This window comes from Erythrolamprus reginae, chromosome 6 (assembly GCF_031021105.1).
Source record: "Erythrolamprus reginae isolate rEryReg1 chromosome 6, rEryReg1.hap1, whole genome shotgun sequence".
Taxonomy (NCBI): Eukaryota; Metazoa; Chordata; class Lepidosauria; order Squamata; family Dipsadidae; genus Erythrolamprus; species Erythrolamprus reginae.
The window spans coordinates 71,805,923-71,819,082 of record NC_091955.1 but is presented as its reverse complement, the minus strand read 5'-3'; the positions used below and the strand labels follow the sequence as shown (position 1 = coordinate 71,819,082).

Genomic DNA, 13,160 nt, shown 5'->3' with positions numbered 1-13,160 from the left:
CTGCATTTCTCATAAAACTACAGGCTCATATCAGTTCCAGACCTATGCACTAAATTCTACAGTTTCATTTTTGAGGATTCCAGCCTAAATCTTGGCTGCCTCTTATTTCTCATTTCCTTTAAGGAAAACCAGCAGGGATGGTAGATGTGGACTGGTTGAGGAAGAAGATCAGGCATCAGCAAGACTTGGTGAAAAATAGGATGGATGTGAAGACCGATTGGGAATTATAGAATGATAGGTGATAGGGTTAACCTGGGCTGTACAAGGAAGGTCCACCATTCTTAAAATTATGGGCAAGGGTATGTCTTTTCCTGCTATGTAGAAAGATACTCTTTTCTTATGATCTAGATAGGTTAGGAAGGTACTCTAGAGAAGATCCCATTGAATAGGAAGTTACCCATCAGGAGCCTCACCCACCATTTGAATGGAAGTAGGAAGAAGTTTCTAGGGTAATATATTGAGAAGAGGTAAAATCCAAGCCATGAAGTTACTTTAAATTTTGAACTCTAACACGGATAAGATATAGGTCTGACTCTGATCTTCATAACTGATGTTGGTGGTACCATGGTGGTGCAGTGGTTAGAATTCAGTGCTCACTCCAGGGGTTTGAGTTTGGACAGCTCATGGATGACTCAGCCTTCCATCCTTCCAAATTCTGTAAAATGAGGCCCAAATGGTCGGGAACAATATGCTGACTATGTAAGCTCTTTACAGAGGGTTGTAAAGCTCTATGAAATGGTATAGGTCTACAGTACAGTAAGTGCTATTGCTATTCTATTATTAGAATGGTGAAAAGCCATGAAAACTCTAGCCAAGAGTTCTTGCCAAGTATTTAAAATATTGGTTTTACTTATGGGCAAGGTACTTCTAATTGATAATCATCTTTATCCAAAAGAGCCTTCCTGCCCACAATATAAACACTGTCTTTACTTATGTCTATATGATTTCTTTTCTTCCTCAAAGAGACAAAGACTGACCAGTTATGCCATTTCCACCTCTATTACTTTAATAATAATAACAGGGACGTGCATAAGTGCACCAGAGTGCCTTCCAATCCCTGTCCTAATGTTTCTCTTTTACTAGTATCATGTATACAATTATTGTTATATCTTTGTATACCACCAATACGTACTGGACAAAACAAATAAAATAAAATAAAATAAATAGATTAGTGAACTTGGGAACAAAGAATACTGTACAAGATATTCATCTCCTACTGCTACTTCTTCATCCTGAGCATGTTTGCAGTATATTTAAGCCATCCATCTTTCTAAGACTTAGCTGAATTAATATATTCAGCCTCCAAGAACCAGATACAGTGTATTTGGAGATGACATGGCATTACTGGAGTGGCTGGGTTAAAATATCTGTTCAATATTTGAAGTGCTTCAACATTTTAAGAAATAAAATGAAGTGATTACCCTATGCCTAAAGCTTAAGATTTGGTTCTCCCAAAGTTTTATGTTTATCCAAAATTAGCTACTTTGCAGAAGTTTGCAAGAGAGTTTAAGAAGAGCCAAATGTAGTTTTTGAGTGGCCTTTTGCTCATTTCTGCAAAAGCCTGGAGAGAATATCCTGAGCCTCCTGTTTTGCAGGACAAAATAATTTGAGCCAGAGCTTTGTACAACTTTTTCCTATTCTTTGGATTGTTCACATTAAAATATGAGTATTGCTAAAAAGAGTTTATTTTTTTTAAATCTACAAAATTAGCTAAAGCACATCTACTTAGTGGGAAAGCAATGTATATATTTTTAAAAAGCAATAGAAGCAAATGCACTTACAATAAAAACACAAGCCAAATAATAGCAAGAATTTTTTAAAAATCTGTGAAAGCTCTAAGGTTCAAAGCAAGCATTCATTTGGAGCCAATTCATAAAATAACTTGGACATCACTTTTCGAATGGTGAACCGAAGTGACCAAGTTGCTTTGCTTTGCAGAACTTCTGGCAAGTCCTGCAGAAAATGTGTCACTTGCCTTCTCAGGATCACTTTCCATTAAAAGACAGGGAGGATTCCCAATACAGTTTTTTCTTGGCAATTTCTGTTGATTTGAGAGTATGTAGCTGCCAGATAAATAACAAAATAAACAAACAAATGACTGTCTGAAAATTTAAGTGGGTATCTATGAGGGTAAAGCTTGAATAAAAACTTGAAAATGTGGGTTTTAAGTGAAACAATTCCAAAATTAAGCTTTAAAGTTAAGACCTTAACTTTAAAAATAGGAGGAAGGTTACTGTTGGCATAAATACCTACCTTTCTTTCTCCGGTTCATCTTTTGTAAACTTTCAATTACAACATGTATTATTATGAATCCCTCCATGTAGATAACCCCTTGTCATGGGGGTGGTGGGTGGTGGTGGGGCTTGTGTGTTCTGTTAAGGTTGAGTACTAATCTGGAGGTATACCACCTGAAAGTATACCCAAGCCAGACAAGTCACAACTGAGGAGCCAGATTGAGAGTATCCACAAACCCATTAACCATGAAGCTACAGAAAAGGAATTCCATACTAGATCAGTCATTAACCAGCACTGTGGCAAGTTTGACAGGTTGGCTGTCAAAAAGTGAGTTACCGAGTTGAAGAAAGATCTGAAAACTTACTTTGTGAAAAACTCAGTAAAATTGATGGTGTAAATACAGAAAGTGTGAGAAAAATCACTTTTCTAGGACCATAGATAGCTCAATAGCACATAAATAAATTGTCCAATTGCACTGGGTTGCCCAACAATTATGAACATGAGCCAGATAGAGAAGAGCAGGGAAATCAACCTGGTGACTTCTGATAACTGTAGGTTACCGGTACTTTACCCTATCGATTTCCTTGTAGTTATCTATGGTTGTGAAAGTTGGACCTTGAAAAAGCAAGAGAGGAAGAAAATCATTTTGTTTGAGCTGTGGTGCTAGAGAAGTCTCATGAGTATTCCTTGGACAGCAAAGTTGACTAACGAGCAAGTACTGGAACACATAACACCAGATATGTCACTAGAAGGCAAAATCAAGAAACTGCATCTCACTTCCTTTGGCCATGTCGTGCAGGGGAATTCATTGGGGGAAGCAATTATATTTGGAAGAGTTAGTAGTAAAAGGAAACCAGAAAGAACATGGTGGCTGGAAACCATCAAAGCTGACACTAGCCAGAGCACAGAAACATTTAAATAAATAGTATAAAATCGGAAGTTATTCAGAGATCTGGCCCATAGAATCATCATGAATCTGACACAACTGAGTTGATAACATCATCAACATCATTGGGAAGAGGCTTCAAACTAAGATTTAGATTAATAACTTTATTGTTGTGAATATTTTCAATAAATATTGTACATAGGAATTGTGTCATATGTTACCAATTTGAACTCACAACATAACGCTTCCTATTAGAGGCTGATATCTTGAAATACTATTCTTTTTTTCAGAACTGGGACTGGGCTAGGACTGATCTTCTTTATAATATAATACAGATGTAATATTTTAAGAACAGTAATACAATCTGCAATGTAGCTTTAAGATAAACCAATCCAGGGTTTAGAGCAGGGGTGTTAAGCTTGCGGCTTGTGGGTCAGATGCATCATGTGCTGGCCCCGCGCAGTTTAGCAAAGGAGAAAAAAGTCTCAATACATCATGTGATGCCACTGTGACAATGCAAGTTTGACACCCTGCTTTAGAGGAACAGGAAGAAGTCCTGTTTCAAAACCATTAGCCAGGTTTTGATGCTCAAAAGGCAAAATAAAGGTAGCTTTCCAAAGCAAGTTCAGACATGTATATTTCCCTTCATGCTTGACAATTATAATAGACCAAGGACTATGTAGTGTTAAATATAATTTCATATTGTTTTAAAAGAACATTTAGAGATTGAGTGTCCTTACTAAATGAAAATATGTGCTGTGCATAACTGCATAAGCACAATTATTCTATGGCAGGATCAACCACATTCCAAGTTCAAACGGCAAAATAGTCACAATCTCTTCTTTCTAAAGAGTCAGTCAGATGAATCAGTTTTACAAAGACTTTAATTAACAATGAGTTCTTAAAACTCTCAATGATATTTATTCCAATTAAATAATTTTTTGGAAAAAACTCTAATAAAAGTGTTTTAGACAAACTCTAAATATAATATGTATGTAAGTTTTCAACAAACCAGGATATGAGCCGGGGTGGCACAGCAGGTAGAGTGCTGTACTACAGGCCACTGAAGCTGACTGTAGATCTGAAGGTCAGCGGTTCAAATCTCATCACCGGCTCAAGGTTGACTCAGCCTTCCATCCTTCCGAGGTGGGTAAAATGGGGACCCGGATTGTGGGGGCAATAGGCTGGCTATGTTAAAAAGTGCTATTGCTAACATGTTGTAAGCCGCCCTGAGTCTAAGGAGAAGGGCGGCATAAAAATTGGATAAATAAATAAATATGCTCAGTACCTAAATGTTGTAGAGCACAAACGAACAAACAGAAAGCATCATATTAAAAAAAAGGGGGAGAATATATTTAACTCTATTGCTTATAAATTAATTTCTTTTCATTTATCTTCATTGTTCTATTGGAACTATTAATCAGAAAGATTAACGACACATTTAAAATCAGACAAATCAGATAAGGCAGGAGGAATGCTGTTAATCTGAAAATAGATACATTTTCTTTTGAAATATTTCATATGGTAGTAAACCTTTTGATGTTCATGACAGCATCTAAGAATTAAAGAGCAGAGATTTGGCATGATTTCACTATTTTCCCTCACCCTAATTGTAAGGCCCCAGTCATTGTAGTCACTTTAAAAGTTATTTACCGCTTCCTCTTCCTTCAGCCTGATACATAACTAAATTATGTGGAAGCTTTATGTTGTGCCCTACCTAACAAGGGAAGACACCACTCTGAGCCAATTTTCACAATAGCATTACAATAAAATTATACTTCAGTCAACCTCCGAACAATCATTCTTTAGGACAACACCAGAACACCTCCGGAACCGCCTTCTACTGCACGAATCCCAGCGGCCGATACGGTCCCACAGAGTAGGCCTTCTCCAGGTCCCGGCGACCAAACAATGTCGTTTGGCGGGCCCCAGGGAAGAGCCTTTTCTGTGGCAGCCCCGGCCCTCTGGAATCAACTCCCCCCGGAGATTAGAACAGCTGCCACCCTCCTTGTCTTTCGCAAGTTACTCAAGACCCACCTATATCGCCAGGCATGGGGGAACTAAGACATCTCCCCCAGGCTTTCTTATATTTTATGTTTGGTATGAATGTGTTGTATGGTTTTTTAACAGTTGGGGTTTTTTATATAATTCTTATTATTAGATTTTTTCCATTGTTTATACTGTTTTTTTATTGTTGTGAGCCGCCCTGAGTCTTCGGAGAGGGGCGGCATACAAATCTAATAAAATAAATAAATAAATAAAAAATAAACACTAATTTCATTGTTTGTGGAAGATTTACCAGAATGTTTAATTCATGATTTGCATCTGACAACTCTTTATTACCCAGAATATCCTTCCTTCCTTCCCTCCCTATAACCTTAATTATTTCTAAGACAACTGCCGATGGTGAAATAACAGCGCCCAGATATGGAAATCAATGATCTGTACTCCTGCTTTGAAGATTGAAGGGTTATGTTTTAGTCAAAAGAGAACCCTTTCTGATTTAAAACAAAATTAAGTCAAATTTAATTTAGGAAAAAGTCCCCATAAATATATAGTTTTATATAAAATATAACATTTCCTAGAGGTTGCTCATCTAAGAACTAACCATGTCTAATCCTTCTAAGCTGTTGACAGAGATTTGCATCCAGAAGCCAGATAAAACAGGGATTAATACTAGAGAAACAATTGATCAGAAAACACTACCTTAATCAAGAAACTACGAAAGGGGAAAAACGCATCCCCACTAACACTGGTAGATAAAACTCCTATATAGTCAGGTAATGAAAAGCAAACATGTCACACCAACACTCTGCAGTCTGCATTGGTTGCCAATCAGTTTCCCGTCACAATTCAAAGTGTTGGTTATGACCTATAAAGCCCTTCATGGCACCGGACCAGATTATCTCCGGGACCGCCTTCTGCCGCACGAATCCCAGCGACCGATTAGGTCCCACAGAGTTGGCCTTCTCCGGGTCCTGTCAACTAAACAATGTCGTTTGGCGGGACCCAGGGGAAGAGCCTTCTCTGTGGCAGCCCTGGCCCTCTGGAACCAACTCCCCCCAGAGATCAGATTTGCTCCCACCCTCCTCGCCTTTCATAAGCTCCTTAAAACCCACCTCTGCCATCAGGCATGGGGGAACTGAGATATTCTTTCCCCCTAGGCCTCTACAATTTATGCATGGCATGTCTGTATGTATGTCTGGTTTTATAATAAGGGTTTTTTAGTTGTTTTAGTATTGGATTGTTACATGCTGTTTTTATCACTGTTGTTAGCTGCCCTGAATCCACGGAGAGGGGCGGCATACAAATCCAATAAATAAATAAATAAATAAATAAAAACAAAAAGGAGCACCAATGACTACACAGTTCCTCCCTGAACTGCATATATTCTCTTCTAATGAACTTTTGAGATTAGTAAAAGCAGTCTAGATCAGGGATGTCAAACTCAAGCCTAGATCTGGCCTGCAGGGTGTTTATATCTGGACAAGGGGCCAACCTGGAAATATCAAAGGACCTGCCTATGGTGCCACTGCTGGCCAAAATAGATCACAAGGCCCCTGCATGGCCCATTTTTGGCCTCCCCTGTCTCCAGCAGCACTCTGCCGGCCAATTGGCTACACAGAAGCGCCACAATCCCCTCAACCTGTTTTGGCCAGCAGAGTGCTGCAGGAGATGTCCGTCCTGTCTCCCCCAACTTCCGACTCCTAACAGCCCATAGAAGAGAACTACAATGCCGACCCAGCCCTTGAAGAAATCTAGTTTGACATCCCTGATCTAGAGGTTATTACTTAGCTGATCTGGTTTCCATAGTTCTCTCACTTCAAATCAATGCTTGTAACTCATTAAAAAATAAACTTAAAGAAAAACCTGGGCACATTTCCGGTAAAAGAATAATCATTTTAAAAATCCAGGAAGAAATTTAAAACAGCGACAAATTAAAATAGGTTGGAAGCAGAGAAGCTTAAAGAATGGGGAGATTACTTCCTAAAAGTGAAGTTTTCATAACCATTAGTCATTTTTTTAATGGTTGGATGAGTGCATCATTATTAAATTCTGTGCATGATGACAGAAATATAGAGGAGCCAGTTCAAAGTAACATAATTTGGAAAGAAATATATTTTACATACTGTGTAATTTTAAACATTTTAAAAGATGCAACGCCGTCTAGCTAGATTCAGGTTCACTGACCATCCATCACCCAAAACCAATCTCTCATCATTCAAAACCAATCCCTCATCACCCAAAACTAGGTATGCACACCCCTTACTTCCTCAATATCACCAACTGCTGATTTTAAATGCAAATTAATTCAAGAAGCATCTTAAACAAAATATCCGACCTCGTCCTCTTACAAAAAACTGCTAATTTGAATGTATCAGTTATCACATCAATCAAGAAGAAAACCGTCTGTGCACAAATTCCACATGCGCCTTCTACAACTTTGTAAACAACAAACTCAAAGACTCAAGATCCATCCCACCCCTGAAAGGACCAAATGATAAAGAATATAATGATGGAACTATTAAAGTTAACCTCTTTAACACATTCTTCAGCTCCGTCTTTGTAAACAGCAATGGTTCATGCCCAATATTTCCTAGTCAAACCCCAAACAATTGCAACAATCTAATATAAATCAATTTTACATAAGATAATGTTGGAAAAGCATTATGCAACCTAAAACTGTCTCTATCCATTGGACCTTACAGTCTATGTGCATATTTCTTTAAAAAGATCTCTATAACCATAGGGGAACCTGTAAGCATAATTTTTGACAAATCCTTCAGGACTAGCCTCTTACCCAACTTATGGTCACTATCCCTATCTTCAAAAAAGGAGATCCAAGTAACATTGAAAATTACAGACCAATCTCTTTATGTTGCATCACCTGCAAAGTCAGGGAATCAATCATAAATCAATCTATCACCCTTCACCTAGAAACAAACAACCTACCCTCTAACAAACAATTTAGTTTCAGAAAACCATTATCCACTAACCTGCAACTCCTACACTGCAAAAACATATGGACTTCACAACTCCATCGAGGTAAATCAATAGATGCAATTTACATAGATTTTTGTAAAGCCTTTGAGTCAGTAGTACATGACAAACTACTTCAAAAAATAAAATCTTATGGCATCTCCCACCCCCTTCTTGATTGGACAACTGCGTTCTTGTCAAACAGACAACAAACAGTTAACATAGGGAGTGCCCTATCAAGTCCTGCACCTGGCAACAACGGTGTCCTTCAAGGCAGTGTTCTAGGGCCAACACTATATATTCTTTACATAAATTACCTTAGTGATCATATTATAAATAACTGTGCTCTCTTTGCTGACAGTGTTAAGCTATTCAACACCACCGACAAATCTCAACCAATAGATGCTCTGTCTTAGACATTGGCAAAAAGAATCAAAACACAAAATACCAACTTGGCGGTCACAAACTTATAGATGACCCTCACTCTGTTAAGAACATTGGAGTACTCATATCTAATGACATAAGTGCCAGAGCCCATTGTAACAACATTGCCAAAAAGGCACTAAGAGTTGTTGATCTAATCTTGTGTAGCTTCTTCTCTGGCAATGTTAAACTGCTAACCAGCGCATACAAAACATTTGCCAGATGAATCTTTCAATACAGCTCACCCGTCTGAAACCTGTACTGCATATCCGACATTAATACAATTGAGAGAGTCCAGCAATATTTCACAAGAAGAGTCCTCCAATCCTCTGCTCGCAACAGAATCCTTATTGCACCAGACTTGAAATTTTGGACCTAGAGCTACGTTGCCTTCAATCTGATGTAAATGTAGTTCATAAAATCATTTACCACAATGTCCTACTGGTCAATGAATACTTCAGCTTCAACCCCAACAACACACATGCACAAAATAGATTCAAACTCAATGTAAACTGCTTGAAACTCAACTGCAGAAAATACGACTTCAGCAACAGAGTGATCAATGCATGGAATGCACTACCTGACTGTATTTTCTTCCCCAAACCCCAAAAACTTTAACTTTAGACTATCTACAGTTGACCTCACCTGATTCCTAAGAGGTCTGTAAGCACACCATCATGCCTACCGTCCCTGTCCTATTGTCCAAATTTACCTATACCTACTTGCTTTTGCTTATGTTTATACCATACCTATTATCTTGTACACATTTTGATAAACAAACAAACAGACAGACAGACAATTTCCACTATGAAGGATCAAAGGCATATTGAATCATTTTTTTACCAAAAAGAAAAAGAAAAGGCATGTAGCAAGATAAAGAGGATAACATTACCTATGAAATAAGACTGATTTGACGAGAGTGACAACGTCCCGACTGGCATTGTATCCAGCACATACAATGGCGACGTGGATTGTCTAAAAAGACAGAGAAACAAACAGAGAATTCAAGGAGAGGAAATATCATCACAATCTAGCAAAATCAGTGCAGTCTTGTCAGTTTGGGGCTTTTGATGTTCCACACTTCGTGATATATTTTTTAAAAGCTGTAACATCATGGATATATGAAGTACCGATGACATAATTTCCTGAGAATCTTAAGCCTTGTGCTATTTTTTTTAATATACTATGCAGAAAATATTCACTACATTTTGGTCCTAGCTTAGATTGAAACAAGATAAATCACCTCTATTTCAAAGGAGGCAAAGATTTACACCAGGGATGGGTTCTAACTTACCTTGCTGCCGATTCACTTCCTCCCAGGCCATGTGGGTGCACCATGTGGGCATTCACAGTGGCAAAAAATCCAGAAAAAAAGTTTTTTGAAAAAAAAGCTGAAAACAAAACAGCAAAGCATGTGCAAGGCAGAAACTCAGCTTCTGTTCATGTGTATAAAGAAAAAAACCTGATTTTTTTTAAAAAAAAGATGGTGGTGCCTACGGATCAGAACCGACTGAACTCATCCTGTAATGTCATTGTGACATCACCAGTAGGTTGCTACCAGAACTGATCCAAATCAGGAGGAACCCACCTCTAGTGTCCAAAAAACCCCAAGAGGATAGCTGTGTCATAGGCATTGTCGCCCCCCAAAAAATCAAGACGTTAGCCATGATGGTAATTCAAGCTATACCTGGTTTTTTAATTGTGTCACCCATAGAGAAGGGGGAAAAATAACGCTTGGAAAAATCAGGTGCCACAATCCTGCATATGTATATTGCCATTCTACACAGGTATTTAAGGAACTGATCAAGAGCTGGTGATACCAGTTCTAGGGGAGGAAAAACAAACAATATGCAAGATTTCCTTGCATCTCTGGCAAAGTGACTGTGAGGAGGACCAATACAGAAACTGGCTGCTGCAAGAATATTGTTTAACGTCAAATCTGCTCATAACTGAAAACTTTGCACTTCCTGCCTCTTCTCAATCTCTAGGAAAGAATCCCAATAAATTTTGCATTAGTATATCTCTTTTAGGACCATAGTCTTATTATATAGCTCTATGATCCTTTATATCTTGTTGCAATGTTGTTGTTTTTCATTTAAAGCTCAATTTACCATTAAAAGCTAAAAGCGACATTCATAATAATAATAATAACAACAGAGTTGGAAGGGACCTTACAGGTCTTCTAGTCCAACCCCCTGCTTAGGCAGGAAACAGAAGACAGATGGTTATCCGTCATCTTAAAAACTTCCAGTGTTAGAGCATTCACACCTTCTGTAGGGCAAGTTGTTCCACTGATTAATTCTTCTAACTGTCAGGAAATTTCTCTTTAGTTCTAAGTTACTGTTCCTTGTTCTACCCTCAGGTGCTTTGGAGCATAGGTTGACTCCTTCTTCTTTGAGATATTGGAACACAGCTATCATGTCCTTCCTGGTCCTTCTTTTCGTTAAACTAGCCATGCCCAGTTCCTGCAACCATTCTTCATATGTTTTAGCCTCCATTCTCCTAATCATCTTTGTCACTCTTCTCTGCACTTTTTCTAGAGTCTCAAAATCGTTTTTGCATCGTGGCGACCAAAACTGAATGCATTCAAAGAGACTATTGTTTATTTTAACTTCACAGAAGCAGACCTGTGAGCCAGATCTGTTGCTGAGAATTGTGACGAACCCCAAACCTCAGCATCCAATGGAGGACTTGAACTTGGTACTTTCAATCCGATTGAGCTGTCAATAAAAAATGAGTAGTTCTCAAGTTCAAAATCTCAATTACGTAGACAGTGTTTTTTACTCAAAGTAATCCTTCTCAAAACCAATTCTTCGCTGTGTGTTTATGCTGCTACTTTGTAAATAAAGTATGGACTTGCAGGAAGGTTTCTAGCCAAAATTATAGCAATATAATGTTTTATAAATTTGGCATAATTATTGAATAAGTTGGTATCTTTTCTTGCACCTAGCTATTAAATTTGCAATTCCAATGTATTGCCTTAGAGACAGCCCATTGAACATTCAATGCCTTATTTCTGAATAAATCATCACAAGAGAGAGATATAGAAGACGAAAATGGCAATGTAAAGAGAAAAAAAATTCTTCAAAGGTCTCACTGAACTAGCCAAAATAGGCTCCCCTGAAATCTTTCAAATTAGCTTTCCCTTAGGTATTGTTTTACCTTAATATTGTTTTATTTCTTATTTAAATATGCAAGAAAATAATTCTACCAACGAATGGAAACATGTCTTTCTAATGTTAATTACAATGGAGCAATTAAAAGAGCAGATACTATTGAGTCAGATCCCAGTGTGTGACTTTGAGAATATCAAGTAATTTAATAATTAAGTAAGTATGAATAAATGTCTTCATTCAATGACAAAAAGATATTAAGATCCCCCTTGTTTAGAAGAGAGAACCCTGAGAGAAAGCCCAAAAGACAATATCTTCTACCTTTTTTATATTTCCAGCAGTGAATTTCTAAAATATTTATTCCTTATCTTTGATGTAACATTTCCGTTTTCCTATCTGAAAATAAAAATGTCTCATATGAAGTTTTTTCCAACATCTTCTATAATGACAGTCAGTGCAAAGAACTAATTCAGTCTCTGCAGTCCCAAAAATTCAGCATTTTTTCATTACTCAAAAGCCTGATTCTTCCCTACTTGAATCGGCCACTGATTTTTTAAAAAAAATATTTAACCTTTCAGTGGTTCTCAACCTTTCTTATGCCGCGACAGCTTAATAGAGTTCCTCATGTTGTGGTGACTCCCAACCATAAGTCTAGCGCCAATTCTCCCAACACAGCTTAAGCTGATTGGCAGAAAGGTCAGAGGGACATCCCCACTATAAATGCTTGATTGGTCAGATTGTTAAAATATATTCCAAGGCGTCAGAATAGAAGCTTTAGTTCCTAATACCATGGGAAATTTGTTTTTCCCCATGGTCTTAAGCAACCCCACTGAAACGGTTGTTTGAGCCCAAAAGGGGTCCTGACCCCCAGGTTGAGAACCACTGTTTTAATACTTTTAACAAGCTGACTTGTTAGATATTTTCACAAATTAAAAAAAAACTGGAACCACAGGAATTTATCCATAAAGGTCATTATTAAGGCAGATATATGAATGGAGAAAACATGATCAATCATTGAAATGCTGCTTTGAAAATTGGTCATGTTGCTAAGTGAGGCAGTTGTTAAGTGAATTTTGCTCCATGTTATGACCTTTTTGGCCACCGTTGTTAAGTGAATCACTGCATCTTTAAAGTTAGTAGCAGAGTTGTTGAGTGATTCTGACTTCCCCATTGATTTTATTTGTCGCATTATGCCAGTATGCATAAATATGAATCAATTGCCAAGTATCTGCAATGATTGTCAGTATGAAAAACAGCCATAAGCCATTTTTTTTAGTGAACAGTGACCAAATGAACTGCTGTAGGTCAAAGAGCTCCTGTATCTTTTCTTGTTTTAAATTAGTATGTAAGGTAATAAGGTGATCAGAAGAAATAGGTCAGAAGAAATATTTTTCAAAAATAACGGGGTGTGTTATTTCAATATTGTCTACTCTACACAGCTGTCACTTGAGCTGCAATATATAGTAACAATTCAGCTCAAATAATTGGTGATTCTGGAAAATAGATCCTTGACAGGGAATAAA

The 13,160-nt window shown here is 37.7% G+C and overlaps 1 protein-coding gene across 1 annotated transcript in view; it reads right to left on the bottom strand.

Annotated features, from left to right (window-relative positions):
- LARGE1 (LARGE xylosyl- and glucuronyltransferase 1) overlaps positions 1–13,160 on the bottom strand; it is a 447,356-nt gene that overhangs the window by 261,551 nt on the left and 172,645 nt on the right. The window contains exon 4 of the mRNA XM_070756235.1: positions 9,417–9,499. Within this exon, the coding sequence (XP_070612336.1) occupies positions 9,417–9,499 (83 nt within the window). The remainder of the gene's footprint in view (positions 1–9,416; positions 9,500–13,160) is intronic.